Source organism: Chamaea fasciata, unplaced genomic scaffold (assembly GCF_029207755.1).
Source record: "Chamaea fasciata isolate MVZ Bird 193981 ecotype frontalis unplaced genomic scaffold, bChaFas1.0.hap1 SCAF_22, whole genome shotgun sequence".
NCBI classification, from domain to species: Eukaryota; Metazoa; Chordata; class Aves; order Passeriformes; family Sylviidae; genus Chamaea; species Chamaea fasciata.
This window is the reverse complement of record NW_027094107.1, coordinates 1,361,315-1,388,790: the sequence shown is the minus strand read 5'-3', so window position 1 is coordinate 1,388,790 and position 27,476 is coordinate 1,361,315. Positions and strand designations below refer to the sequence as shown.

The following is a 27,476-nucleotide window of genomic DNA, read 5'->3' as shown; positions in this document are numbered from 1 at the left end:
CATTTAGCCAGATGTGTGCGTGAATCAGCCTCACTGCAGAGCACACATCCCTTTACATCTGACTTGCAGTGACAAAGTCGAGATCTCTTTTTTTTTGTTTCCAGAAAAGGATTTTTATGGCTTGATTCCCTCTGCCAGTAAGCTGCTTCTCCCGTGACCCCTGAGAGCTGTGACGAAATTAAATTCGGTTCTGAGTTGGAGAGGCTGCACAGGAGCAGGCAGTATCTCAGGATCATTGGGACTTTCCGAATGATTTCTTAGGGAATCCGAGAATGATTTGGGGTGGAAGGGATCCAGATTTGGGGTGGTTCCAACGCTGTCTGCATTTAACTTCCGTTTACAGTAGAAGTAACCAGAGAAATGAGGTGGGAAGAGCACGGTTATCGGGCCCGCTGGTGTTTGCTATCAGAGCATCCCAGGCTGCTGTGGGTGGGAAGGGCCCTCGCAGTCCGCCCGGTTCCTATCGCCGCGCGGGGGGCGGGCTCCTGTCGCGATAGGGCGACAGCGGCCGCGGCCCCGCCCCTCCCGCCGCCGTCACGTGTCCGCCGCGTCAGCTGCTCACGTGGTACGGCGGGGACGGCAGAGCCCGGCGGTCCCGGGCCGGGAGCGGCCCTCCGAGCCCGCGGCCCCGGTGAGTGCGGACCTCGCCCGCGGCTCCCTTCCCTCCCTCGGCGCGCTCCCGCCCCGCGGCTGCCGCTCCCCCGTCCTGCGGGGCTGTGCCCGGCAGGGCGGACCCTCGGGGGGCTCCCGCTTCCCTCCGTGGCCGCGGGCCGGGGGCGCTCCCGCGGCCTCAGGGCGTGCGGACCCGCCTCGGGGGGCTCCCGCTTTCCCCCGGGCCCTTGTCACCGTGTCCCCGGCGGCGACGGGCTGCGCGGGCGGCTGCGGCGGTGCCGGGCTGCGGGCCCCGGCCGGGAGGGCAGGACCCGCTGCCGCGCCCCGGAGCACGCCCGGCTCGGCCGGGGTCTGTCCGGCCCCTTGGAGGGGCTGTCCGGTGCGTGAGGGTGCCCCGGGGCTTCACCCCCAAAGCGCCTCGGCGGCATCTCCGTGTCCCGGCGCAGCCCCGGGGGCAGAGCGGCTTTTCCTGCCCAGCCGCTGCCCCGCAGCCCCCGGGGCTTCGGAGCCCGGCTCCGCTCCGGGGCTGTGCGGGCCCCGCGGGCTCCGGCCGGCTCTGCTTGTCGGGGAGCATCCGCCTTTCGGCTCCTGGCACGCAGTCAGGCTGCAGACACTTGGAAAAGTCCCTCTTGTGCTCCTGTCAGTGGCCAGAGAAAGTCTCTGAGCGCCTGAGTCACTGAGCTCCTGTTCCAGTTCTGAGCTGCTCAGCTTGGCCCTCTGAAACACCTTACTTAGTGTTTATTCTTATGTCGCCTTACGCCACCTTATGATGGCAGCACCCTGTGCACAAGCACCTTTTTCTAATTAAAAGCATAGTGTGGAAATTCTAGAAAAGGGCTAATAGTTGTTGATGATGCTTTGGGGTGAAATCTCGCAATAATGAGCAAGAGCAACACAACTGTTGCCTCCCTGTGTTCATGTTCTGGAACTTGTATGTAAGTAGTGTAAAGCTAAAATCTTAGTGTCTTTCTTGCAGTCAGCAAAGCTTGAGTTTCTGTATTTAAATACTTGTTGAATTGTGTGGATGTAAATAGGCAAAGATTTGGTAGTGTGGGACTCTGTGTGTGTGACAATGCCCTGTGCGAGCACAAACACAGTTTAATTAGAAATTAATAATTATAATGTATTCTCTTAGTAGAGAAAAGACCTGAAGCTTTTTTTCCTTCCCAGGTGGCAAAGTAGAGAAGCAAAAGCTAACATTATATGTAGTTTGCTGTCTTACTCTTCTTCTTTTTGCTGTATAAAACCTTCCACATTGTTCTGCTGAGTACTTTGAGCCTAAGGCTGAGGAGCCCCCATTGACCTTGGTATGCTCATATAACAAGGGGTTATAAATTACATTCTACTCATAATATTTCCTATGATTCTTCCAAGGAAACGTTAATGTTTTCCAAAAATCTGACTTCAGGAGCTTGTGGAATGCCAAGAACGAGTTAAAGGATTTGCTAAGAATTTGTCTCAAGTACTGTAAAACTCATTAGAAGTGAAGCAGAATATTTTCAGTGTGTGCTTTTTTTTTTCCCTGTGCAGTTGGTATAGAAATAAATTCCCTGAGTGCAATTTCCACCCTCCGCTGACCAAGCAAAGCCTTGTTAAAGTCTTGAGCAACATGAATTACAACCCATTTAAAGCGTCACGTAGCTGTGACATTTATTGCAGATGCACAGTTTCTCTCTCAATGATTAAGCCTCATCTATCCATGGGCCTAGCCTACATATCTCCTGTCTAGTCACACTTTTCAGTGGCTCTGTTTGCACATGAACACTATAAAACCTCCTTCTTCCCTGTTGGACCCATCTCCTGTAGCACTTTCCAAGCCCGAGGGTGAGATGATGCAGCTTTTTCCCTTTCCTGCCCTTTGCTCTTTGCCATAGGTCCCTGCGGACACTGACAGACACCTTTTTTTTCCATTTAATGTAATAAGTAATTTAGCTTTCTGCTGCCATAAATAAAGTGAGCTAAGTAGCACTTGGTCACTTAGAAATTTAATAAAATCCAAAGGCTGTAATTAAACCTGGGAGATTCTGCTGCTGGCATTTGTGTGGTATTTGCCAAGCTGTGACCTCTTTTCATTTCAGCAGCTATACATTCAAGGTAATTATGAACTGGTGAAAACTGGAGCTGTACAGGTAACCAGAAGCATCTGTCTTTTCCAGCTGCATCCCTGCTAATCCCAAAACTGGCACAAAGTGTGTCTGTGGGGCACAGAGCTTTGCTGCTCTGTGGTGCTTGGCTGTGCTCAGATATTTGAAGCACCCAATGCCTTTTTTAGGGTTAAATGGGGCTCTTGAGTTTTTACTGGTGTTGCAACTTCCTCTTTGTATTGCTCTTTTGTTTTTAATTTTCTTTTTTTGATAGTGTGGGTTTATGAATTACTTAACTCTGACCTCATTGAGCCTTATTTCTTCAGATATTTTACTTACAGTGACATGTGTTAGCACATGAAAAAACCCTTTAGAGAGATGAATGAGTGTCTCAGTCACTTTGTGCTTGATTGCTTTTGAATTTTCCTTTCCATGGGGAGAAGTTTCTGTTGGAAGTAGAAATCGCCTCTTTCTATTGCTTCCTTTGCTTCACAGAAATACTGACTTCCTTCAAGAAAATGGAACAGAGCTGGTAACTTGTAAAAGGAACTGCCATTTCTTTGTGTTGTCCGATCCTGAAAGTCTTTATTAACTGATGGTAAAAGTGTTTCACAGATGGAGCAAAGCATTGGTTAAGAATAAAAGCATTTTTTTTTCTCTAAACCTTGTGCAATTCGTAACTTGGCACCTCAGGTCTTTTCAGGAGCTCAGCGTCAAGTCTTTTCTCTATAAGAAAATACACTATAATTAAAAGGATGCGTCCATGCTAACTTGCACAAGCCATTGATGTGGAATATATGGATTGCTGCAGATATTTTGACTTCTAAGTCTGTTTTCATGTAAACTTGGGAAGATGCTAACCCAAATGAGGAGAGCTAGGATTAAATTGTTAATATCTGTGTACCTTTTGTGTGCATCTAGTCCTAATTAATTAGTGTAACAGGTACTTTCAGTCTGCTTAGTCATGGACTTCCTTAATTTAAAGTTGTCAGGAGGAGGAAATACGACAAATATTTCATTCAAGTTTCAGCCACATTCTTTCTACCTTGAATGACTTGTAAGGGAGGCAGAGCATCAGAAATGAATATGACAAGGTAGAATACATCCTCAGATGTTTTTTAATTTTTAATTAAAAATTGATTTTTAATTTTTATTTCTTATGCCTTTATGGTTTTTGTTTGAATTACAGCCTCTTCCAGGAAAGGGTTTTCCCTGCTGTATTTATGAATGAACAGCAGAAGAGCAAGGAAACAGACTGAGAAAATGGAGGAAACACTTTGTCCATACAAGCTGTAATAATAATAGATGTGAAAAGAAGTGTAATGTTATTTTTACATGTTTAAACAGTGGGGGTTTTAATGCACTGGTGGGCAGTTGGTGGCAGTGCTCCTGGTTATGGTGATCAGTGCTAATTCGGTGTACTGCCAGTGTAGCTGCTGTTTGTTTGACTGAGAACCTTTAACATTGTATCCTGGTTTTGTAAAAAGGGATATTATTGCATTTGCAGCTCCTGTCTCTTAAAGCAAAGCGCAGGCAAGGCAGCCAGGAGCTCAGCGGGTTTTCCCAGCTGTACCCCAGCTCTCCTCCATGGCAGCATCTTGCCAATCTTTGATTATTTTAGACAGCAGCTCACAGCCAAAGTGTCCCCTTCCTTTATTTTTGTTTTCAAAGTACAATAACAGGGCACTTCAAGTTGGTCATGCACCTGCAATGCTTTTAAATCCCCATCTCTCCAAACCTCACCAGAGGGCTGATTGATTACAGAATCTGTAATCTGTGATGTCTGATTTCACTCCAGTGTGCCTGGTTGTGCTCGCAGAGCTCCCTGTGTGTCAAGTGCTCTTTGCAACTTGATTTGTATTTGAGGCTTGTGGTAATGTTGGTGTGTCCCAGACTGTGGAGTCGCAATACTGCCCTTGTGTGCTGGGTGTGGACTGAGCATTCCTTAGGGAAGAGCTGGGGGAAGCACACAGGGTCACATTTCAACACCATGACAGCAAAACAAGTGTTGTCTTAGGTGGTTAGTGGCTTTTATAGTGTTTTGTACCTCTGAGTGTGCAGATCAGCCTGAGAAAGGAGCTGCTGTATGAAATTTGCTTAAAATACACTTTCCTGTTGGTTGATAATTCTTGTGACAGTTCTACATTTCTGTAATTGTGGATATTCACACACAAATACTGAGCGTTTCCAATAACTCAGCTCTTATAAGAGCAGGGGAGAAGCGAGGTCTGTAATAACTCCTCAGGCAGAAGTTGTCTTATTTCTGTTCCTAGCAGGGGTGAGATGTATGTCATCTATTGGAAAAGTCAGTATTCCCAGATTTATACTTCTTTCACTGCTTGTTAGTTAAGTTCAGCATTTAGTTTTTGTGCGTCAGGGAGGTAAAGCTGTTTCTGTGATGAAACTTCCTTGTATTCTTACATGGTTTGTGGCACGTCTCAAAGTGAGAGCAGAGCCCTCAGGCCTTCTGGAACAGGGAACAGTCTGGAAATGTCACCATGGAGCAGGAAAAATTTATTTTACTAAGCATCAGTGTAATTGAGTTTTCCAAGATAAGTCCTTGGGGTAAGAAAACAAGTTAAGCTTGTGCTTCACTTCTGCTCATCAGATTTTACTGCTGCTTTCATTGCTGCCAAACATTAACTGTGATCATTTCCCTGGTCACTAACCTCTCTGTCAATGAAACCTTGCATTGCTTTTTTCAAAATATTAACAAAAACCTGGAGTTTTGCTTCTTTTGTCCTCTTTCCCCCTCAGTTACTTAGCAGTTTATGCATTGGGCAAAAGAAGTCCTTTTCATTAGCTGTTATTTCTACAAATTTCATTTATGGTCAGTATCTTTTTTTTTTTTTTTCTTGACTTGATTTTATGACCAAAAATAGTAATTAAACTCCTCAGAGGAGCAGAAATGAAACCTTTCTGAATGAGGTGTGGCAAAAAGCTTGATTTGCTTCCTGGGCTACTTTCAGGATCACTTGTTTTTGCAAACATGGTGCAATATATGAGAGAATTGTGGAAAAACAGAGTTATCAGCTGTGCCACTGTGGCTGACATGCCATCCTCTTGTTTCAGCATTCCAAGAGCTGCTCTCTCTCTCCTCTCCTGCTTCTCCCTATAATTTAATATCTCACACCAGTGAATCACAGCTTGCTGCATGTAATTAAATGATCTCCAGTGTAGCCCAAATCGAATAACAGGTGTCTGAACACTTTCCCTTTGCGAAAATTCATGGGAATAAGTAGGTGAAGTTTTCCATTCTGCTGATACCTGCTCAGATTTTGGGATCTACCAGATCCTTCTACGTGGTGAAGGAGCTCCTCTGTCAAATCCTAGAGTCCCGGAATAGTTTGGATTGGAAGGGACCTGGAAGCTCCTCTCATTCCAACCCCTGCCGTGGGGATTCCTTCCACTCCATCCCTGTTTTCATACCATGTCAACCTCTGTGCAGTTCTTTAGGAGCTGATGTCCTGCTTGTTTTTAGCCACCAGCAATGAGAAGAGCTGAGTAGAAGAAATCCACAATGGAGGCAAAATCCGTGGCCATCGGCGTGGAGGGGATGACCTGCAACTCCTGTGTCCAGAGCATTGAGCAGCACCTTGGCAAGATGGATGGCATCCATAACATCAAAGTAAGGGACTCCAGCACTGCTTCTAGCAAAGAATTTAAGTTAATCTAGAAATTAAAATAAGTCTAAGAAATTAGTTTAATCTAGCAATTTAGTTTGAATGAGAAACCACGATAAGTCGTGCTCTGAGAGAGGAAAATAATGTAGCAGGAGTTTATTCTCTGCATTTCTTGGCAGGCTGATGTTGGAGGTCCACTGGTGTTTTTCTGGTAAATAGGAGAAAAACAGGTGCTTGTTTCACTGCAGTGGGAGTTAAGTCATTGTTGCTCTTAATTAATTTTCTGCTTTACAATTAATTCAGTATTGTGAAGTAATGGGGAAAAAAAAAAGGCAAGAGCAGGGTTTGTCCTAATTCAGGCTTTCTTTGCCTGACTTAGTTTTAACTTTTTTCTTAACTCAAAGGAAATACCAGCATTGTTAATCTTTCTTCTGTCATGGGCAAAATATTGGACTGTACAATATTCCAGGGTGAGCTGATCATCCTTGAAGAATGCAGAATTTTACAGTAGTTTTAATGAGGGAAGTAATTTAAGAGCTGGGAGACTCCTATGAATTTGGTGACCCAGCCTGTGGTAGAAAGAACAGTTCTAACAACAGAAAATTGCAAAGTTTACTTCTTTAGTATCTGTGTCCTGAAAGTATCCTGTTACATTCTGTAATTGCAACATGTAGCTGTTGATTTTACTCCAAAGGAAATAATTTCTTTCTGGTTTTATCAACACTTAACTCCTGTTTTAGTGGGGATATCTTAGGTGAACACTTCCTTTCCCAGAACTGGCCACAATTTTAATTTTGGGATGTGTGTGATCATTGTCTGGAGTTGGTTTTGCAGGACCCGTTGTGGTGCACTTCCCCTGCAGAGCAGGTGCTGCACAGCTCAGAGCAGTTCCCTGTGGCCTGAAATAGGTGTTTGTGTACAGAAACTTCGGTGAAAAGCAGCAGAATTTACAAGACAGATCCATTTTCATCTTCCTTCAGCTGTAAAGGAGCTTTAATGTGAGTCTGTGCTGTGACAGCAGAGCCCTGGAGCTCTGAACAGCCCCTGTGCACGGCCAGATGAATCACTGGGTGTCTGCAAGCATGAACCCAGGTGCAGGCTAAAAGGAGCCTGTAAAATAATACCCCCAAACAACCTGATTTCAGAATCTTCTCTTTGTCCTCGTTCTAGCAAAATACGGCATTTTGTCAGCCTTGTGTTTTCTCAGGTGATTTCTGAGAACACACAGGTGACTTTGGATAGGACAGGGAGATTTTTACAATGTGCAGCCCCAGTGTCTTTCACATAAGGTTTTTAAAAGGACAGACTTTTGTATTTAGGTTTTTAGGTAAAAACTTTTCCCAAAGCTGAATGCTGTTTCAAAAGATACATTGAAATATCTTAGTCTGAGTAGAGCAGGACTCTTAAGAAACTTTTGAAAGTCATATTGAGTAATTATCCTTTTTACAGCATCAGAGCTTCAGTCTAGGCAGATCATTTGATTCAGAAAATTCTCTGGGAATAGTAAAACAGGGTTTTGTGTAGCGATTATGAATTAGGTCAGCAAGGGACATGAATGTTGGATGGCTCATACAGACAAACAGCTGCTTTTAGGTTATTCTGCAATGAAACCAATAAATGTCCATGTTGCCAATTCTGCTAAGGCCCATAATTGGGACAGAAATGAGGAAAGGTGGTTCTTAAAATGATTTAACTGATGTAATTTAATCGTGTTTGTGGTCTTTGGGTTGTACCTTTGCCCAGAGGAAAGATAGAATTGAATTGATAATGAGTTTGGCCTCTGGCAGGCATCGCTTTTTCCTTTTGGAAACTGCAGTTACCGTGTGTGATATATCCTCTGTTGGGAGCAAATTAAATTGAGGCTGTGTGTACCATCAGATGGGAAAGGTTATTACCAAATGAGGATGTCTCTGGATCACCCAAACGTACAGAGAGAGGAAAAACAGCTTCTTTAACGTTTGTCGTGTATCAGGTGTGTAAAGCGAGTTTTGGTGAAGTCTGATGCAGGTTCTTGCTCACAGCACGTTACCAGCCTGTGCCTCCATTGCCTGGAAGCGCTGGGCTCCTTTTGCTGCTGCTTAAAGCTGTGGGTTTTTTCAAAGAGTCTTTTTCTTCCATCCTTGTAGCCCGAGGGCTGTTACTCCTAACTGCATTAGAATTACTGCTAACTGATTGGAATTTCTTCTGTGGGCTGTTCTGCTCCAGGGATTGAATTGGGTTAGTCATCCTCATTTAAGTGACTTTGGCCCTGGAAGTTTCATTTAGTGAGTTGGTGCTGTCTGGATGTTGCAAGTAGAAGTGGCCAGACAGACTCCTGAAGGATTCTGGAGCTGGGAGTGGGCTGGGATCTGTTCTCTCCTGCCCTGTCCTTGCACAGGAGAGCAGGAGTTACTCAGTGGTGGCTTTGCTCTTTGAGGTGAGTAGTGAAAGTTACACTGGGCAAGTGTTGCTAATCTTTGCAAGTAAAAGCAGTTTCTAGTCTGGTGCAGTGTCAGTTGGCAGCTCTTGGTGTTGCAGTTTGCTCAGTTGCTTTGTTTATCCCCTCGAGGTCTCTCTGGAGGACAGGAACGCTGTCATCATCTACGACTCCAAGCTGCAAACCCCAGTGACTCTGCAGGAAGCCATCAGTGACATGGGATTTGATGCCTCCCTGGCTGATTCAAACCCACAACCTGTTCGACCTGACAGAGTTTTCCTCACCCTCCCTGCCCAGTCAGCGCTGACACCGCGGCAGATTTGTGCTGCTCTGCTGAGGAACAAAGGGATCGTGGATGTGAAAGTGTCCTCTGATCAAAGAACTGCAGTGGTGACTTTCATCCCTTCCATCACCAATGGCAAGCACATTACCCAGATGGTCCCAGGAGTAGATCTGAACATCTTTGCGCCAGAGGTAACGCCCGGGACTTGGGGAGACTGCAGCTGGTCCCAGGTGAGCAGCGCCGTGCTGCGCCTCAGAGTCGAGGGGATGACCTGTCACTCCTGCACCAGCACCATCGAGGGGAAGCTTAGCAAGCTGCAGGGAATGCAGAGGATTAAAGGTAAAACCTTAGTGTGTTTTTATGTAAATTGAAGCTGGCAAATTGCAAGGAGTTCAACAGATCCGGAGGTACAACCTTAGTGAGTCCTTATGTAAGTGGAGGTTGGCCATGCTGTTTGTGCTCTGATGGCCTTGCAGGTTTTAGACGACATAGCTGAGTGTGACAGTGACTCTTTGTGGGACTGGGCGTTCAATTATGTTTTTAATGTGGACTAGAAATGAAGAAAGGAGCCCACATTGTGGGAAGGATGTGGCTGTGACATGTGTGATGGTATTGAGTGGTGGTTTTGTATTCGGTAGGGAGCCTGGAGTAGTTGTGTTCCAAAATTTTATTACCAGTTACAGAAATCTCTAACAACAGATCTGTTTTAAAATTGTCATTAATAACAGTTCATCTTTTCTGTCCAATTAAAAGTCTAAAAGGTGAGACCAGCTTACTGATACAGTCAGCTTTGGGATAAGTGTATTGCCATAGACCCCAAAACAAGGATAAATTCAGTAAGAGGTAGTGATGCCATTTGTGAAAATCCTGGGGAAAGATCAAAAATTTGAGGAGGAGCTGAAAATTGTGTAGTACTAGACAAAAACTGATTGAAGAACTAAGTTGTTTGATCTTTAGCAAACCAATGGAATCTCCTTTCTGTTGCAGTTACATTTCTGACCATTTAAAGTGTTGCTGGAAAGCTTTGACAAGATCCTGTGATGTGCTTATTATGCTTAGGGCAGTGACACACTTATTTTATTGATCAATTTCCAGTGTCCCTGGACAATAAGGAAGCTGTTGTTGTCTACCAGCCTCCTCTAATCACAGCAGAAGAAATAAAACAGCAAATTGAAGAGGCAGGTTTCACAGTAGCCTTCAAAAAGCAGCCTAAACCCCTGAAGCTCAGTGGGATTGACCTGGAAAAGCTGAAGAATGCTCAGCCCAGAAGCTCTGAGGCATTACAGAGAGAAAACTCCGGTGAGCCTGTCACAAAGACAGTTGTGTTCAGAGTTGAGGGGATGCACTGCAAGTCCTGTGTCCTCAACATCCAGAACACCGTATCGGCACTCCCGGCTGTGACGGGCGTCGTGGTTTCTTTAGAGAACAAATCTGCTGCTATAAGCTACAACCCAGGCTTAATCAGCATAGAAATCCTGAGGAAAGCTGTGGAGAATGTGTCTCCAGAGAGGTTCAGAGTCAGCCTTCCTGAGGAGCATGAGAACCTGGCGCTTCTCCCCACGCTGGAGTCTCCACTGAAATCTCACCCTGCTCCCAAGGATCCCGGCCAGCCCCTCACTCAAGTTGTTGTGATCAATATTGAGGGCATGACTTGCAGCTCCTGTGTGCAGTCCATTGAAGGAGTGCTGTCCCAAAAGGCAGGTGTGACATCTGTTCAGGTCTCTCTCCCAAATGGGAATGGGACTATAGAATATGACCCACTGCAAACAAGCCCGGAAGACTTGAGGTCCTCAATAGAAGATATGGGATTTGATGCATCTTTTCCAGGTAATAACATCTGAAACAGTTTTAAATCTACAAGGATCGTGCAGTTTTAGGATTTGGTACAACCCAAGATGAAATTTAGCAGCTGACATACACTTTGTGCTTGCCAAGAAGCTTTGTATCTTCACTGCTGATGAGATCAATAAAGATAATGTGCACATCCTTTAATACATCAGATTGACTCAAATGGTTGAGGTGTCTGGCAATATAAATATGTCAGGTAAATGCTGGTTTATGTTATAACTGCAGAAGTGGTTGGGTGCTCACATTTAATCTTTTTCACCCTGTTCCTGCACAAACAAAGCATCCCCTGAACTGCTGTAAGGAGCCTGCAGTTCCAGACCCCCTCTCCAAGGGTAAAAACACCGATTTTGCTTATGAAACGTGCACTTGCTTACAAGTTCAGCTTTGTGCTCCAGGTAAAGGCAATAAAACTGTGTAAAACTAAGGCTGCAATGCAGAGGTTTTGCTTACAGCTAGAGGAGAGGACAAAGGATGTGCAACAGAACAAGGACAATGAGGAAAGGCAAAAGAAAGAATATTAACAAAGCAGTTAGGTTAATCAGTGGCCCACCTTTGTCTTGTTTTCTTTTGCTGGCTCTTAACTGACAGAGGGGTGGTGGATCAGACTGGCAAGGTGTGCACAATCGCCGTTTCTTTTTCAGTCTCAGTGAACAGCAGTGTGTCACAGCAGCTCATCCCTCCCCGCACTGGCTGTTCACAGGCTCACAAACTGCAATCTCCTTTCCAGCAAAGGCAGAGCTCCCTGCGGCCAAAGCTCAGCCCCACCCTGAAGCACAGCTGGACTCTCACAAGCCTGAGCCACCCTCCAAAGTGCCACCAGCCCACCTTGACAGGCAGGAGAGCAAGACCATCTCCAAGTGCTACGTGCAGGTCACAGGAATGACGTGTGCCTCGTGTGTGGCCAACATCGAGAGGAACCTGAGGAGGGAGGATGGTGAGATGTGTGCCACTGTGGGCTCTTACATTTCCAGGGATTTGTTTGGAGGATCCATCTGGCTTTTGCAGTGTTTTTAAGGGTTGGGTTGTCAGGACAGGTGTTTCTCCTCACCTCTGGCCCATAGGGTGGGAACAGGGACATCCTTGCTGCCTTGTGGACGTGCTGTTGCAAAAGCAGCAGCTGAGTGCTCCAAAGAATATTGGGATCGAATAGGGGATTCTTTGGAAGGTAAAACAGCTCCTTCCTACTGGAGGGAGGTTCCCAGGTGTGCGGCTGAAAGGCAGAGGCAGATGTGTGCTTCAGGGAGCTGTGAGAAGGGACAGTGTGAGTGGATTAAAGGGACACAGGTTAATTTTAGCTCTGCGAGTCAGGGCAGTGGTGTCTGATTATATCTGCAGGAACAAACACTGCATGACTGTGATGTAACAGAGTCATTAATGCGGACCGTGTTTAATTATTGGAATGAAGATGGATGGGTTTGGAGTCAGCCTGGATTTTAATTTTTTTCATCCTTGCAAACGGATGAATCGAAATCCTCTCAGTGCTCAGTAGGATTGCCCTGTTAGACCTGCCCTTTCTCATACAGGTTCTCCTGATAAAAGCCTTCCAGAAATGGTAAATGCACGTCAGAGTAATCTGCAGCACTGTGTTTTAGAAGAACTCCTTTAAGGAAAAAGAGATAATTTTTCATATAGCATGGAGAGAATGTTTGTAATTAGACTGTTAAAGGTGTGCTGCTCATGTGGAGTGATGCTTTCATCTGTCACGCCTGCACTGAGGTGCTGCTGTAGCTCCCAAACACGAGGATGTTTATCTTTATCTACCACACGGAAGCTTTCCCAGTTCCAATAAACTGTGCCCTCATGTTACAATAAATGCAGGATGTTTCCTAAGCCTGATCTGCCACTCGCTCGTTTTGTTATTTTAGGAATCCACTCGATCCTGGTTGCCCTGATGGCAGGGAAGGCAGAAGTGAGGTACAACCCTGCTGTCATCCACCCTGCAGCCATTGCAGAGCTCATCCGGGAGCTGGGCTTCGGAGCCACCGTCATGGAGAACTGCGGGGAAGGAGATGGGATTCTGGAACTTGTTGTAAGCTGATGATTAAACCCAGCCACCCTCAGCTTTTCATTCCTTTTATCTGTTGGATGTGCCTGTGTTAGTGTCCACTTCCTAGAGTTTAGTCGTGTAATGGAGGTTAATTTATAAAAAATGGAGTATAAGGGTACATCAGGTATGTATCACATACAAACCTTTATCTCGTCCTGCGAACTGTGCTGGCTCACTACTACTGCACTGAAAATGCGGAGAAATATTCCTGTATTTTTCTGTCTGGTCTTCCTGTTGCCAGAATTTACTTTGTTCTTTCTGAAGCTGAGTGTAGCTCAGTGTCCCCCAGCTCTGAGACTGAACATCCAGCAGAGCTTTAGCAGGGCTTAATAACCTTGTCCCTGTGCTGTGCTTCCTCTAGAAGGATTGGAGAGGGCCCTGAGCAACGTGATTTTGTGGGAGGCATCCCTGCCCATAGCAGGGGTTGGAACTGGATGGTCTTTAAGGTCCCTTCCAGCCCAAACTATTGTTTGATTCTACAGTGCTCACACCGCAAATCAAAGCAATAAATAATGCAGCATAGTCGCAAGCACTTTTCCTACTTGTTAAGATGCATTTACCAGGTAACCTGTGCTTTGCTAACAGGAAAGAACCTTTATTTTGCAGGTGAGAGGGATGACCTGCGCCTCCTGTGTGCACAAGATAGAATCCACCCTCATGAAGACCAACGGTGTTCTGTACTGCTCCGTAGCCCTTGCCACCAACAAAGCCCACATCAAATATGACCCTGAGGCCATTGGTCCTCGAGATGTCATACAAGTGATAAAGGTGAGTTTCGTGTAGGCACCAAGTCTCCTAAAATATCCAGTGGCCTTGGAAGAGTTACACACCCCAGAAGTAGAAGGAAAGGCTGTTAAAGAAAAAAATAGGTCTCTCTCCTTCCATCTTCTTTCTTCTTAGTGCAGGTTTCTGCAGCTAATTTGTGTGTTCTGGCTTAAAAATGCTCCGTTACAACTTTGCCCAAGCTTTTAAAAATAAATACTGTGAAAGCCCGGTCATGGTAGACTTGGAGATAGCAGCTATAGGTTTGTAGAAAAATAAAGCACATTTGTTTGAAAATAAATTAGTGTAGCAGGTGAGAGGTGAAATAAGTTTTTCAGCCTTCTCCTTCATTTTCTCACTTTCTGTGCTTTAGGAACAGCCATTTTGTGGAAAGCCACATTTTAGGATACTATTTTATTCCAGAAGGGTTAATTTCTACATCAGATTGCTTTTCTCTTTTTGAGAAGTAAGTAAACAGTAGTAAGAGATGAGAGTAACTAAATAATAATAGCATTTTATATCAGAAATTTTAATGAAGTTAATCAAAGGTAAGACTGGCACCATCAGTAATTTGGCAATAACTGAGCACAAAGTGCATTTTAGAACTGACTGGGGTTTTTTTGTTATTGTGCTTTTTTTTGCCCCTTAGGATTTAGGCTTTACTACTTCCTTAGTCAAAAAGGATAGATCTGCCAGTCATCTGGATCACAAACAGGAAATCAGGCAGTAAGTATTCCTGAACATACTAAGATTCCGTAAACATCTCTGATTCCTCTTTGTTACTCAACCACCAATTTATGTCTTTTTTTCTGTGACTGTGCAGACTTAAAGTATTCTTCAGCACTTGACTGCTATACAAATTTTTTTCCTTTTTTTTTCTCTTTTTAAATCTGAGGTGGAAAAGGTCTTTTGTGGTGAGCCTGGTCTTCTGTATCCCTGTGATGGGGCTGATGATTTACATGATGGTGATGGACAGCCAGCTCTCGGATGCTCACACACATCACAACATGAGCAGGGAGGAGATGGAGGCCCTCCACTCCTCCATGGTCCTGGAGTACCAGCTCCTACCAGGACTGTCTGTCATGAATCTCCTGTCATTTTTACTCTGTGTCCCTGTGCAGGTGAGTGGGATTATGGCAACTCCTGCTTTGTCAGGCTTAAATGCTCAAACTGGAAGGTGTTGAAGAAATTAAGTTTGAAAAGTGAATGCAATTATGGTGATGCAAAATGCTTTTGAGGTTTTTATGTGCTTCTGCTGTTGCCAAAATAATGGGTGCTGGGGACTCTCGGGGGGAGGGCAGGCTGTGGAGAGCCTGGGCAGCACAGAATCTGAAAAAACATGAGAGCTAAAACTTTAGGCATCAAGGCAGCTCCTGAGTCCCACTGGGAGGGCACTGGGAATACCTGAGAGTGCTGTGGGAAGACCACAGCCCTGGCCAGAGCTGAGATTTTGTTCGGGGAGAGGGGCAAACAGCACAAATGAATTAGAGATGTGTGAAATGCCTTTGCAGGTGTTCGGGGGCTGGCACTTCTACATCCAGGCCTCGCGAGCACTGAGACACAACACGGCCAACATGGACGTGCTCGTGGTGCTGGCAACGTCCATTGCCTTCCTCTACTCCTTCATCATCCTCCTGGTGGCGATGGCTGAGAGGGCCAAAGTGAACCCTGTCACCTTCTTCGACACGCCCCCGATGCTGTTTGTGTTCATCTCGCTGGGCCGCTGGCTGGAGCACGTGGCAAAGGTGAGCAAAGCAGGGACCGAGGCGCTGAGGGTCCCTGCAGAACCCCGGAGCCTTGTGAAAACACCCCCTGCAAAAGCTTTGCTGGGTTCTTTTAACCTTCTGTGTTGTAAAATCACCTTTAATAACGGAACTAATAAAAGTTTGACTTAATATGGGACTGTTTGCAGAAAGTGTTGTCTCGAAAGGGTAAATTGCAACACACGCAGTTGTCATTTACCCAGCTTTTTTTTTTTTTTCAATAGCATAGTCAGAAAAATATGAAAATTATTATTCTAGGGTAAAACCTCAGAAGCACTGGCAAGACTAATTTCATTACAAGCTACTGAAGCTACTATTGTTACCTTGGGCCCTGATAACGTTCTTTTAAGGTATCTTGCTTTATCATTTGCTTTTTCTGTTGTTCCTTTTTTTGTTGTTAATGTGCTTAATTCACGGACAAATTTTGCTGTTCTATAGAACTATGAAGCAAATAACTTCAGATTCGCTGGCAGATAAAAATATTAAAAGTGCAGAATTAACACTGCTCTGCTTTGGTTTATTGGTTTATTGCAGATTTTTTTTTTTTTTTGTCTGTGGTGAGACAATTAGTGGATTTTCTTAACTGGAAAGTAAATAAAATGCTGATAAAATAGGCCATTTCAAAGAGCACTGTGACTTCCATGTGATCATTTTTGTATGCACTAATGCCAGCCAGTGGGGTTGTGCTTTGTGTGTAGTGCCAGCTCCTTTGCTTGGGTCACTCCAGTTCCAGTCTCTTACAAAACGTTTGCACCATTCCAGCGAGGAGCAAGTGGATGTGGAGCTGGTTCAGCGAGGTGACATTGTCAAAGTGGTCCCAGGAGGCAAATTCCCAGTGGATGGCCGTGTTATTGAAGGACATTCCATGGTGGATGAGTCTCTCATCACAGGTCAGCATTTGCTTTCTCCGAGTGTAAAAATCTTTTCCTCTAAACAAATCTGCAGAGGGGAAGTCGAAGCTGATGTTCTGCCCCTCGTTAGGAGCTGGCAGGTGTCCCGAAGGTGCCTTTTTCAGCAGTGTTGTGTCTGTTGTTGCCCTTTTCTCAGGTGAGGCCATGCCTGTGACCAAGAAGCCTGGCAATACCGTTATTGCCGGCTCCATCAATCAGAACGGCTCCCTCCTCATCTCGGCCACCCACGTGGGAGCTGATACCACCCTGTCCCAGATTGTTAAACTCGTGGAGGAGGCCCAGACCTCTAAGGTAGCGCATCATCCAGTTTAACACTTGAGGTTTGCTGTCTCATGCAGGCACCAGCACACCCAATCCCTGCAGGGCTGCCTGCAACTGCTTGGATTTGAATTGCAGCTCCATAATGAAGTATCTTGGTGAATAAGGACTTTGATCCTGTCTACTGAGCCAAGTCTCATCCTGTTATTAAGTAAATCTGTAATTATGAAGTGCGGCAAGCCAAGTGTGCTGCAAGCAGCAGCTGTGATTCTTCTCTTCTGTGCCTTCAGACACAAACATGATGGTGCTGAGTGATGTTTCTCCTTCCCAGGCTCCCATCCAGCAATTTGCAGACAAACTTAGTGGCTACTTCGTTCCTTTTATTGTGGCTGTCTCTGTGGTTACCCTTTTTGCCTGGATTGTAATTGGGTTTGTGGATTTTGAAATAGTGGAAAAATACTTTCTGGTAAGTAAATCTCCTTAAACACCTTCTGAAATATTTAATAAACAACCTTACAATTCTATTAGTTTGCAGTGGTTCCCTTTCTGGATTACCCTTGCAGGCAGTTGCTGACTATTACTGCTCTTGTTATTACATTTTTTACATTATGTATTTTTTTTTTTATTCCTGCATTTATACTTAAAGAGAATCCACAGTAATTAATCAACTCTGGTAAGTTAGGATTAAAAAAAAGAGTTAATTAAAAGAAGTAAATATTAAACATCAAAAATTTCCCACCATAAATCCCTTCTCTGTGGGAAAAAGAAATCCCTCCTGTTACAAGCTCCAGTTATGTAGCTCCGTGTAAATTCATCTTGGCAATCAGTGGAATTCCTCTTCATTATAAATTCCAGAGGGGGGTCAGGATCCCAACTTGGGCTTAAGGGTTGCTTAGATCACGGGGTTTCTTGTTCCAAATCTGTTTCTGATTAGAATTTCTCAGTTTCCAGGAAAGCCATCTTCATAGCTGCTTGGTTTTTTTCTCCCTACTGTAAATCTCTTTGATAGAGTATCTTTTATTACAGTGCATCGTTAAAGAGTTGTAGCATATCATGTCTTTTTAGGAAAATGTCCTATAATTAAAACAGTTGAGGGTAGATGCAGTGTAGAACACAAGTTGGTTAATTAATCATTAATTTAGTCATTCATCTTGTGTTGGAACCCTGGAGGCTGAAAATTTCAGGCTTTCTGTGCTAAAAGGCCTTCAAGCAAGCACTGCATTTGACATGAGGCCGTGGAACAGGCTTCCAAAATTGAGTGACAGCACTGGGATTGTGGGTGTGGAGTTTGAATAGAATCGTGTAATATCACAGGGTGAAAAATTTAGAATTTACGGGTTTAGTAATATGTATGGGGCAGTATGGAGGGTTTAAGGTGTTGTCTAAGTCCTTCTTCACCTTCTTCTTAGTTTCAGGTGTATTTTTCTAATTGGGTGAAAAGGGTCTGTATTGCAGGCCTTGAGTGGTCAATTATTGGGTTAAAAATATAAATAATGTAAGTGTCATCTCATTATTGGATAGTTTATGCTTAAATAACCCTGGGAAGAGTTAAGAGACACCTCCATTTTCTACCTTGTTTGTTAGAGCTCATGACTTGTGAGACTGTGCTATAAACACTGAGTCCGAACACAAAAACTGCGATTCCCGTGCATTAATCCCAGCTCTAACACAAAGAAAAGAAGATAAAGCCCCTCACATCTTAGGTTTTGCATACTTTCCTTGTGGTTTACTTTAGCATTAATACCCAGCGGACGTTTCCAACCTCGTAGCCAAACGTGTTACTCCTACTGTTTGATTCCTTCCCTGACCCACTCCCCTGCGCTCCCAGGGCTACAACAAGAGCATTTCAGCGGCAGAGGTGATCATCCGCTTCGCCTTCCAGGCCTCCATCACGGTGCTGTGCATCGCCTGTCCCTGCTCCCTGGGGCTGGCCACCCCCACCGCCGTCATGGTGGGCACGGGCGTGGGCGCCCAGAACGGCATCCTCATCAAGGGCGGGGAGCCCCTGGAGATGGCACACAAGGTGAGCCCGAGGGCTGCCCAGCCTCAGGGTGCGGCTGTTTGGCTTTTGCCGGCCGTCTGGAGGAGGTGGTGGAATGTCCTGGTGGGTCCCGTCCAGCTCGGGATGTTCCGTGTTGGGTCAGCGCTCCGTGCTTGAGAGTTTGGTTAAAGTGGGTGTGGAAATGTGCTCCACACCCGAGCAGGTGTTTCCAAAGGAAAGGGGGGTTCAGATTTACCCGATTGTTATGGGAAAGCACCAGAACTTTCTGCTCTTGCTCACCGGCATTGGTCCAGCGCCAGCACAGGGGCACTGGTTGGGCTTTGGAGATGTTTCTCAAAACCTGTGGCTGTTTCTATTGGCAGTAAGGCAAAATTGTCCTTCCTCGATCATCCTCTGCTTAAGAACGAGCTCAGAGGTGCTCAGGGCTGTTTGAGGTGTCTTAGCAAGGTGTCAGGGACTTCTCTTGACACCTGTGCTAAGCTTTTGCTTTTTGTTTCTGTATTGTTTGCGATCTTCTTCTTTATTAAAACCTTTGCTTTACAAAACACACTTGAAGAGCCGTCTTGCAAATATTCTTAAGCCACTCTGAGAAGTTGCAGGTCAGCCCTCAGACTTGATACATCCTCAGGGAGCTTTTTACACTCTAGCCACATGTAAGACAGCATCCAAGTGGGTGCTTTTCCAAGGAATCTGCACCTCCCTGCTCGGTTCATCCATTGAAATCTTCCTGCTTCCCTGCAGGTGAAGGTGGTTGTGTTTGACAAGACGGGGACCATCACCCACGGCACTCCCGAGGTGATGCAGGTGAAGTTCCTGGTGGAGGGGAACGTCCTCCCCCGTCACAAGATGCTGGCCATCGTGGGGACGGCAGAGAGCAGCAGCGAGCACCCCCTGGGAGCTGCCATCACCAAGTTCTGCAGAAAGGTGAGGGGCTGCCTCACGCAGCCTGCTCCCCCCACTGGGACAACCTCTCCTGCAGGACTTCATCAGCACCATGAGACTCTCCATGCGGATTTAGTTGCTGTGTTAAACTGGGAGAGCTGAAGCTTGTGGAGCCACAGAAATCATTCTGTGTTAGAGGCACCATTCCAACCTAGATTTGGATGATTATTTCCCTCCTCCTCCTCTTTGTTCAACTGCACTTTATTTTGTGGGCTTTATAATTGCATTGTGCTTTTACATTTTTTAAAATGTCATCGCTTTCCTTCCTCTTTTTCTAGGAGCTGAAGTCAGAAACCCTTGGGACATGTACGGATTTTCAGGTGGTTCCAGGCTGTGGCATTAGTTGCAAAGTCACCAATATTGAAGCATTACTCTACAGAAAAAACAGAATGGTTGAAGAAAACAATGTTAAAAATGTGACACTTGTGAAAATCGAGGAGAATGCAGAGGAATCAGTGCAGCCTGCTTTGATCATTGATGCTGAACTGCCAGGTAAGTTAATTCTGGGTTAGAGAATAAAATGGACAGGTTTTGCTTCTGTGTCTTTAGGATCCTGAGGAATGAGAGCACTTTTTTCTGCCTCGGAGAACTGGGCTGACATCAAGGCACACATTAAATAGTTTTTCATGAATTTATTTCATACTCACACATCACTCAGAGCATTCAAGTTAAATACAATGTCAAGTTGCCTGTTGAATATGGGACTGGGAAATCAGACTGGAGTTGTCTGTCAGCCCCCTCTGGCTTTCCTTTGCTTCATCCCAAGTTGCCATTTGCTAGCCAAAATTATACGTTTGCATAACTGATTAGTTTCACTCAAGAACTGCTCATTGTTAGGTCTTTCAGCTCCACTGGGCTGTTCATAGAAATCAGAAGCACTGAGAAGGTCACTTGGTCTTTACTGTCCTCTGACCTGTGGGTTTTGCCCCTCTGACATGGGGTGGCTCCCCAGGACTGAGGGAATGTTGGTGTCTGTCTTGTGGAGGTCACGTGAAGGGATGGTAGAGCAGAAAGTATGGAGGAATTCTTTCTTTGTGTTTGGATTCCCTGCAGTGCTCTTCCAGTGCACGCTGGGGGAGCCCGGCTGCGGTGAGCTGCAGGGAAGCTCCCTGGTTATCCACATGATGGTAGCATTGTGTTTTCTTCCTTCAGCTGCTGTGACCTCTCAGAAGTACTCAGTTCTCATCGGGAACAGGGAGTGGATGACCAGGAATGGGCTCCTGGTGAGGAATGAGGTGGACAAAGCCATGATGGAACACGAGCGGAGAGGCCGCACGGCTGTTCTGGCGGCTGTGGATGGTGAGTTCAGGGCTGCTGCTCTGTTCAGTTTGGTTGCCACTAAAATGACGTAAAACATCACAGAAATAGAGATTAATAAGTAGTGATGTCATAGCAGCTACACCTGAAGCAGGGTAATGGGATGAAAAGAGATAATCAGTTTTACAGCACTTCCTTATGGGAAAGGCTCTTCCTGCCTTTCTTGGCTGACAGGACAGTTGGGTGTAATAATACAGTGCAAAGACTTCAAAGAAAGCAAAAGGGGAAAAAGGAGAAAGAAGGAATTTCTTTTTCATTATGGTTGTACAGTCCATGCTCTGTGTTGCTTTTAACCTTGCTGCACCAATACCTGTTCTCATCCCACTTCTTACTGTCAGTATGAACTGGTTCTGGAACTGGTCTCAGTCGGGGGAAAAGTTACTTTATTTTCTGAAATTAACAAAGGTCTTTATTACAAACACTTTCTTTCTGTTTTCAGGAGTGCTCTGTGGCTTGATAGCTATTGCAGATACTGTGAAGCCAGAGGCTGAGCTGGCAGTGTACACTTTGAAGAGCATGGGGTTAGAAGTTGTCCTCATGACCGGTGACAACAGCAAAACAGCCCGGTCCATTGCCTCCCAGGTGGGCTGCTGTCCTGTGCCTGGGGCTGGTTTCAGCAGGAAGGGTGGCGTGGCATGTTCATGCTGCTAGTGGCTGGTGGTCTGCTGTGAAAGATGGTAGTTCTAAAAAATTTGGAATAAAGGATGCAAGAAGTTTTTGAGTGGCAGTAACATCAGCTGTGAATTCGGAGCTGTTTTCATACCATCAGCTCTTTAGTGATGGAATGAGTTGCGCTCTTCCTGGCCACATCATTCCAGGCAGCTGCTGGAAAAGCTGTGTCCTCTCTCTCTGCTCAGGTTGGCATCACCAAAGTATTTGCAGAGGTTCTCCCCTCGCACAAGGTGGCCAAAGTGAAGCAGCTGCAGGACGAGGGGAAGCGCGTGGCCATGGTTGGAGACGGCATCAACGACTCCCCAGCCCTGGCCATGGCCAACGTGGGCATCGCCATCGGCACGGGCACCGATGTGGCCATCGAGGCAGCCGATGTGGTTCTCATCAAGGTAAGAAATCGGTTAAAGGGAGCTGCACGAGGGGTCAGGAGGCCCAGGGTGTTTCGGGTGATGCAGGGGTGCACAGTCTCCATCAGCTAGAGAAGTGGAGCAGATTGTCTTCCCTGTGTTTAGTGCCGTGATTATCCCATGGAGGAAACTCCCATGTTTCCTGCGCACTGCACATTTTGGGGTAATCAAAGTTTGAGAGTGGCAGAGGAAGGCAAGGTGACCTGTCCTTTGACAAGCATAAATTACGTTTTGGTAACTCACCATGGCACCTCCAGGCACTTCTTCCTACACGTCAGCAACTCCGTGGCAGACTGAGGTCAGTGTTTGGAGCTGTCCTGGGAGGGGCTGTGGACATCCCTTGGGTTATGATGGATTGGCACTGAGCAGCCTCCCGAGGGCTTACTGTGATTGCCTGATCCATCCAGTGCACTGTAGTGAGCTGTAAAACACGACTGTGGGGACACCACCTGTGTGCTTTCTGTCTGACTGCTCCAATAAACATTTTATCTTGCAGGATGACCTGATGGATGTGGTAGCAAGCATAGATTTATCCAGGAAAACTGTGAAGAGGATCCGGATCAACTTTGTCTTTGCTCTGATTTATAATCTCATTGGAGTTCCCATAGCTGCAGGTGTGTGAGTGCTGCCTGCACTAATTGGATTGGGCTCAGTGAGAAGAAGATTGCAGTGATTTGCTCTTGTTGGGAGAGTTTCCATTGTCTTTATTTCTGGCTGTCAATAAGGGCAGAGTTCTCTGCCTGGGGATGTTGCAGTGGGATATTTGTGAGCTGTCCTCTTCCCCACACTATGGCTACTATGGATGTGCTCAGCACATCAAAATAGCTTCAAGATAAAAGGTTTATTCAAAGAGCCTGATCCTCTGAACAAGCAGTTTTATTGCAGGGTGGGCAGGACATACCACCTCTGAGTTTCAGACTGAGGTTCTAGTTGAGATAAACCACAAATCTTTATGTATCAAATATTGGTCGTTTAAACTAAAGTCCCATTTACTAAAAATTAAAAAAAAAAAAAAAAAAAAACAACTAAAACTACAGAGTCTGTGTGAAATTGTCTATTAATATATGAATAATGCAGTGTTCCTGCTCTGAACTTATTTCTGGTGTAATTTTGTAGGTGTCTTCCTGCCCATTGGTTTGGTTCTGCAGCCCTGGATGGGATCTGCAGCCATGGCTGCCTCCTCAGTCTCTGTTGTGCTTTCTTCTTTGCTCTTAAAGATGTGAGTAGGAACAGTCTTGTGGTTTGTAACTTGGATTCGAAGCTCGGGTCTTTTACTTTGAGTGACAGAAAATAAATGTGGGACTGTGGGAGATTTTGAAGGCTTTTGAAGAACAGTTCAGGCAAGTCTGTGTTAAGCAGACAGTAGTGTTGAAAAATGTAATTTGTAATGTGAAAGAGATCAGAAGTGTTCAGAATGGGAAATCCTTAGTGGCCTTTGTGTGTTTGGGACACTGTTTTACACCACAACGACACAGACTCCGAGCTTCAGAAGGCTGAAATGACTCCTTTATTGTTGGCACGTGTCTCCTTTTAAACTGTTCTACACAGACCAATCTGATGGTGACACAAAGGCAAAACCTCTTCACTCACATAGGTCAGAGCAGAGGGACATCAAGAAGTCCCTCCTAGGAAAAGGAATGAAAACACAGGTGTGGTTTACAAAAACGTCTCTCCTGTTGACAGAAAACTCCCTGGGAAAAGAATTTCAGAAAACCAAAACATCTCAGGCACAAAACCAGGGCTACACGTTTGTGAGAAACCTTGTTGGTCAAATTATAAATCTATAAACGCCTCTGACTTGTGCATGATCAGTTTCTATCCATATGTTGGTGTACTTCAGCTTCAGAGGTGTGGATCCATTTTGGTTTTTCCTTCCTTAGGTACCAGAAACCACGATCAGAGAAGCTGGAGTTCCGTGCCCGTGGTCAGCTGAGGCACAAGAGCCCCTCAGAGATCAGTGTCCACGTGGGGATTGATGAGAGAGGGGCTGGCTCCCCCAAACTGAGCCTGATGGATCGCATCATCACCTACAGCAGAGCCTCCATCAACTCCCTGCTCTCAGACAAGCGCTCCGTGAACAGCGTCGTCCTCAGCGAGCCAGACAAGCACTCCCTGCTGGTGGGGGATTTTGGAGAAGAGGATGACACAGCCTTGTGAAACACTCGCTCCTCCCACCCCCACTGAGGTGAAACAAGAAAACCCCCGAAGCAAAAAAACACAACCAAAACAGCTGTGGTGAGGTCTGTGCATGGCCTGGGCCTTGTGGAGGTCTGCTGGCTGCATTTCGTCTTCAGTGTAGAGGTAGTTCTTGCAGTGACTTTCCAGGGTCTTTTGTGGTTTTTTTTGTTTTTTTTTTTTTTTAATCTAGACTTACCAAAAATATCTGGTGTGGGGCTGTTGATGCTCACAGACAGGGCTCCCATTCCATGGAGCTTGCAGTAGAGCATTTATTTTGGCAAATTGTCAAAATGCAGTTAAGGAAACTAAGGAAGCAGAAGCTGGTTTCCCAGCCTTATACCAGGCTATTTTACGCATAGTGGAGTTCAGTACTGTGTTGAAAAATTGTGAATTTGCTTCTGCAGAATCCTGAAGGTTCTGTTTGCAGAGAGATGTGCCTTACTTCAGAACCCTCTCACTCCCACAGCCTGCCTTCTGACTCCTCTCAAATGCCTTTTCTTGTTGTCAACATCTGGTTCCAGCTCTTCACACTCCAGGCTTCCAATCATCTCCGTGGGATCCGGATTCCTGTGTGGCAGAAAACGGGGAGGTTTGGGGCTGTGCCCACACTGAGCTCTGCACATCCTGCCCCAGGACTCTGCCCTGAGACTGCCTGAAGCTCCTCTGGGTCGGGAGGTTTGCTCATTCCCAGCCTCTCCTAAGCCAAAAACTCCTGCAACACCTGAATGCAATATCAGTGTGAGGTGGTTTTAGCCAAAGTGTTCAGCTTTAGGAAGGAGCAGTGCTCACCACCAGGATCTACTGGCACTCCTTCACTGAACCTGGGGAGTTTGTCACAGACTGCCTTTAAAATCTTTACAGTTCAGACTTTCCCCGTAAAGTGTCTGTGTTGTAAGAATGGCCCAGCATCACTGCAATGGCTGATCCAAACTCCCTCTGCTTGGTCTGTGCAGATCCAGGCATCGCGAATTCAGTTGTCATTTGTTGCTGAACTGCAATATCAACGTGCAGCTTTTGTTCTTGAAATCATTCATGTCAAAAATACCCTCAGTGAGAAAGAGATGCTCATCAGCAGTCGCTGCCACTCACTGAACCTTCCTCTCCCCATCCACTGCTGAGGCAGTTGTTGGCAGCAACTGCTGGGTTCAATAATGTTGAATTTTATAATGAACTGCAGTCCACGATGTAAACGTGTGCCAGTTGTGCTTGTAGAGGAGAAATACTCAGTTTGGTGAAGACAAAAGAGATTCTCTTTAATGTTCTGCTTTTTAACTCAAAGCCTGATGTCAGGCCATAGATTGTGTGTGTAAAAAGTCCTGAGTAAACAGCTCTTGCATTTTCTCTGAGAACCACCAGAAAGATCCCGTTGTGTGAGAGCAGAAGAGCTGTGCTGGGGGATGTGTTGTTAGGAAATCAGGGTACCTGTATGGCAGTGAGGAGAGCAGTATCACGTGCTGCTGGTTCAAGAAGCAAAATATTTCTGTAGCAGGATTTGGGTTCTTAATATCTTTACATGGATGCAGAGTATTTTTATAAATGAGATTACAGCTGTATGGAGTATGTGGTGGTGTTTCATGCTGAGATCCATCACTGCACAGCCATTCCATGGGGTTCGGTTCTCAGTTTGCAGCAGCAGAGCTGTTCTTCCAAAGCAGATCATCACCCAGTGCTGTTCGATGCTGTTAGGATGGGTTTTAGTGCTTCACAATCATGCAGAGAGTTCAGTTGTCTTGTTTATCCGCCCTCCTCAGTGTTCTTGGCACGGTTGTGCAGGTGAAAGGGAGGTATTTACATATTTCTGTCTGTGCTGTGGGTGGTCTCAGCCACTCCTTCAGGTGGGAGTGGATGGCATGGAAATGCCACCTCACCCTCCCACTGCAGGGAACAGGGAGGTAATTCAGCTTTGAATTCCTGGTCAGTGAATACAGCAGCATTATAAACTTGTTAAACAATTTCCAAATATATTTTTAGAGCACTTTGTCTTCAACCTTTCATTGTCCAAATGCTGTGTAGGTTGAATGTTCACGGCTTTACCTCCAACTTTTTCCCAACACGGGTTTTTTCTAGGCTTTATAATTTTCTGTGAAACTCAATGTTTGATCCAGGTACAGCAAAACAAGGCTTTTTCCAAACCAGGACACTTACAGAGTTTCAGGATGATTATCAGGGAATAAGGAACAGCAACTGCTGCCTGGGAGGGGTGTGAGAACAGCTTGGAGGGACAGCCAGAGGATCTCTGGGGAGAGGAAATAACTGAGCCCAAGGGGGGTGGGGGCAAGGTGGTTGTGATAAACTCAGATTTTTGAAAGCAGATTCTCTGTCCAGCACTCCCCAAGGGTGAGGTGATGACTTCTAGGATGTTTGTCTTGTGATTAAAATATTACAAAAGGTGCTTTACACTGAAGAACCAAAATCCCTTTCAGTTTGAATGTACAGTGCAAGTGGAATCATGTGTGGGAGCTCAATGTTTTCCCAAATGTAAATGTTTTAATATGTAAATAGATTGCTTCTGTTGGAGAATTCAGAAATTTAAAGTGTCATTTGGAAACAGTCAGCTACAAACAATATTGTATTACTCCTTTGTCTATTTTATTGTTTTCTGTGTCTAGCTATTTATAAACCTGTCCTCTATTTAATTAAAAAGTACATATGCTCCAGGCTTTAAAAGTTACTCGTTGAATCTTACCAAACTTACTTTTAAAAGAGTTTAAAACACTTGAAATTTTATACAAAAAAAAAAAAAAGAATGTGAATTTGCCAGAACACAGTGGAAGCAAGAAAACACTTTTATTTATTAAAAACTACACTTACTGTTTTTGCTTAGAACTTTCAACATTTTTTGCTTAGCGTTTTCATTTAAAATGTTTTAAACTGGAGAACTTTTGTCATTCAGTTTTAAGGATGAAGAATGGAGAAGTGAATGCTGGTCGCAATGTTAACATAGGGCTGTTACAGTTCTTCGCATCTCAAAACATGTTGTCTCACGTTTCCTATTCTTTTAAGTCTGTGCCTCCATCATTCTAATGGCAATTATAAGCTCTGTAATAAAAATGTAGCATCCAAAGGCTGTTTTAAATCATGTTCTTTCATGTCCTTTAAATATTTCTAGCTGTCTCAGCAAAAGGCCAAGGATTGGGGTTTAGGGGTAGTTCCAGCTCTGTTCAACACAGACACTGGAGCAAACACTGAGCCTGTGGGGCTGGTCAGAGTTGGGAAATTGTGGAATAATCTCGTGTAGGAGCATCCCTGTGTTTGCAGATGGGGGCAGAGCAGAGGCTGCTGGAGGTCACACGGTCCAACCCTGTCCCAGCAGAGGCAGAGCTGCTCCCCCAGACTGAGGTTTGTAACATC

General features: G+C 45.3%; 1 protein-coding gene across 1 annotated transcript; it reads left to right on the top strand.

The window, feature by feature from the left end:
- The first annotated feature begins 574 nt into the window (after nt 1-574).
- Nucleotides 575-27,189, top strand: ATP7A (ATPase copper transporting alpha). Its single transcript, XM_066202343.1, has 23 exons — nt 575-631; nt 6,178-6,324; nt 8,868-9,357; nt 10,114-10,845; nt 11,594-11,800; nt 12,732-12,895; nt 13,520-13,681; nt 14,325-14,401; nt 14,571-14,796; nt 15,187-15,420; nt 15,697-15,788; nt 16,201-16,328; nt 16,486-16,640; nt 16,939-17,073; nt 18,436-18,630; nt 19,351-19,533; nt 19,830-20,043; nt 20,704-20,850; nt 21,308-21,450; nt 21,726-21,929; nt 22,444-22,561; nt 23,064-23,166; nt 23,828-27,189. Exons 2-23 carry the CDS (start codon nt 6,217-6,219, stop codon nt 24,102-24,104), a joined length of 4,494 nt encoding a protein of 1,497 aa, XP_066058440.1. The 5' UTR covers nt 575-631; nt 6,178-6,216; the 3' UTR covers nt 24,105-27,189.
- Nucleotides 27,190-27,476: the final 287 nt, after the last annotated feature.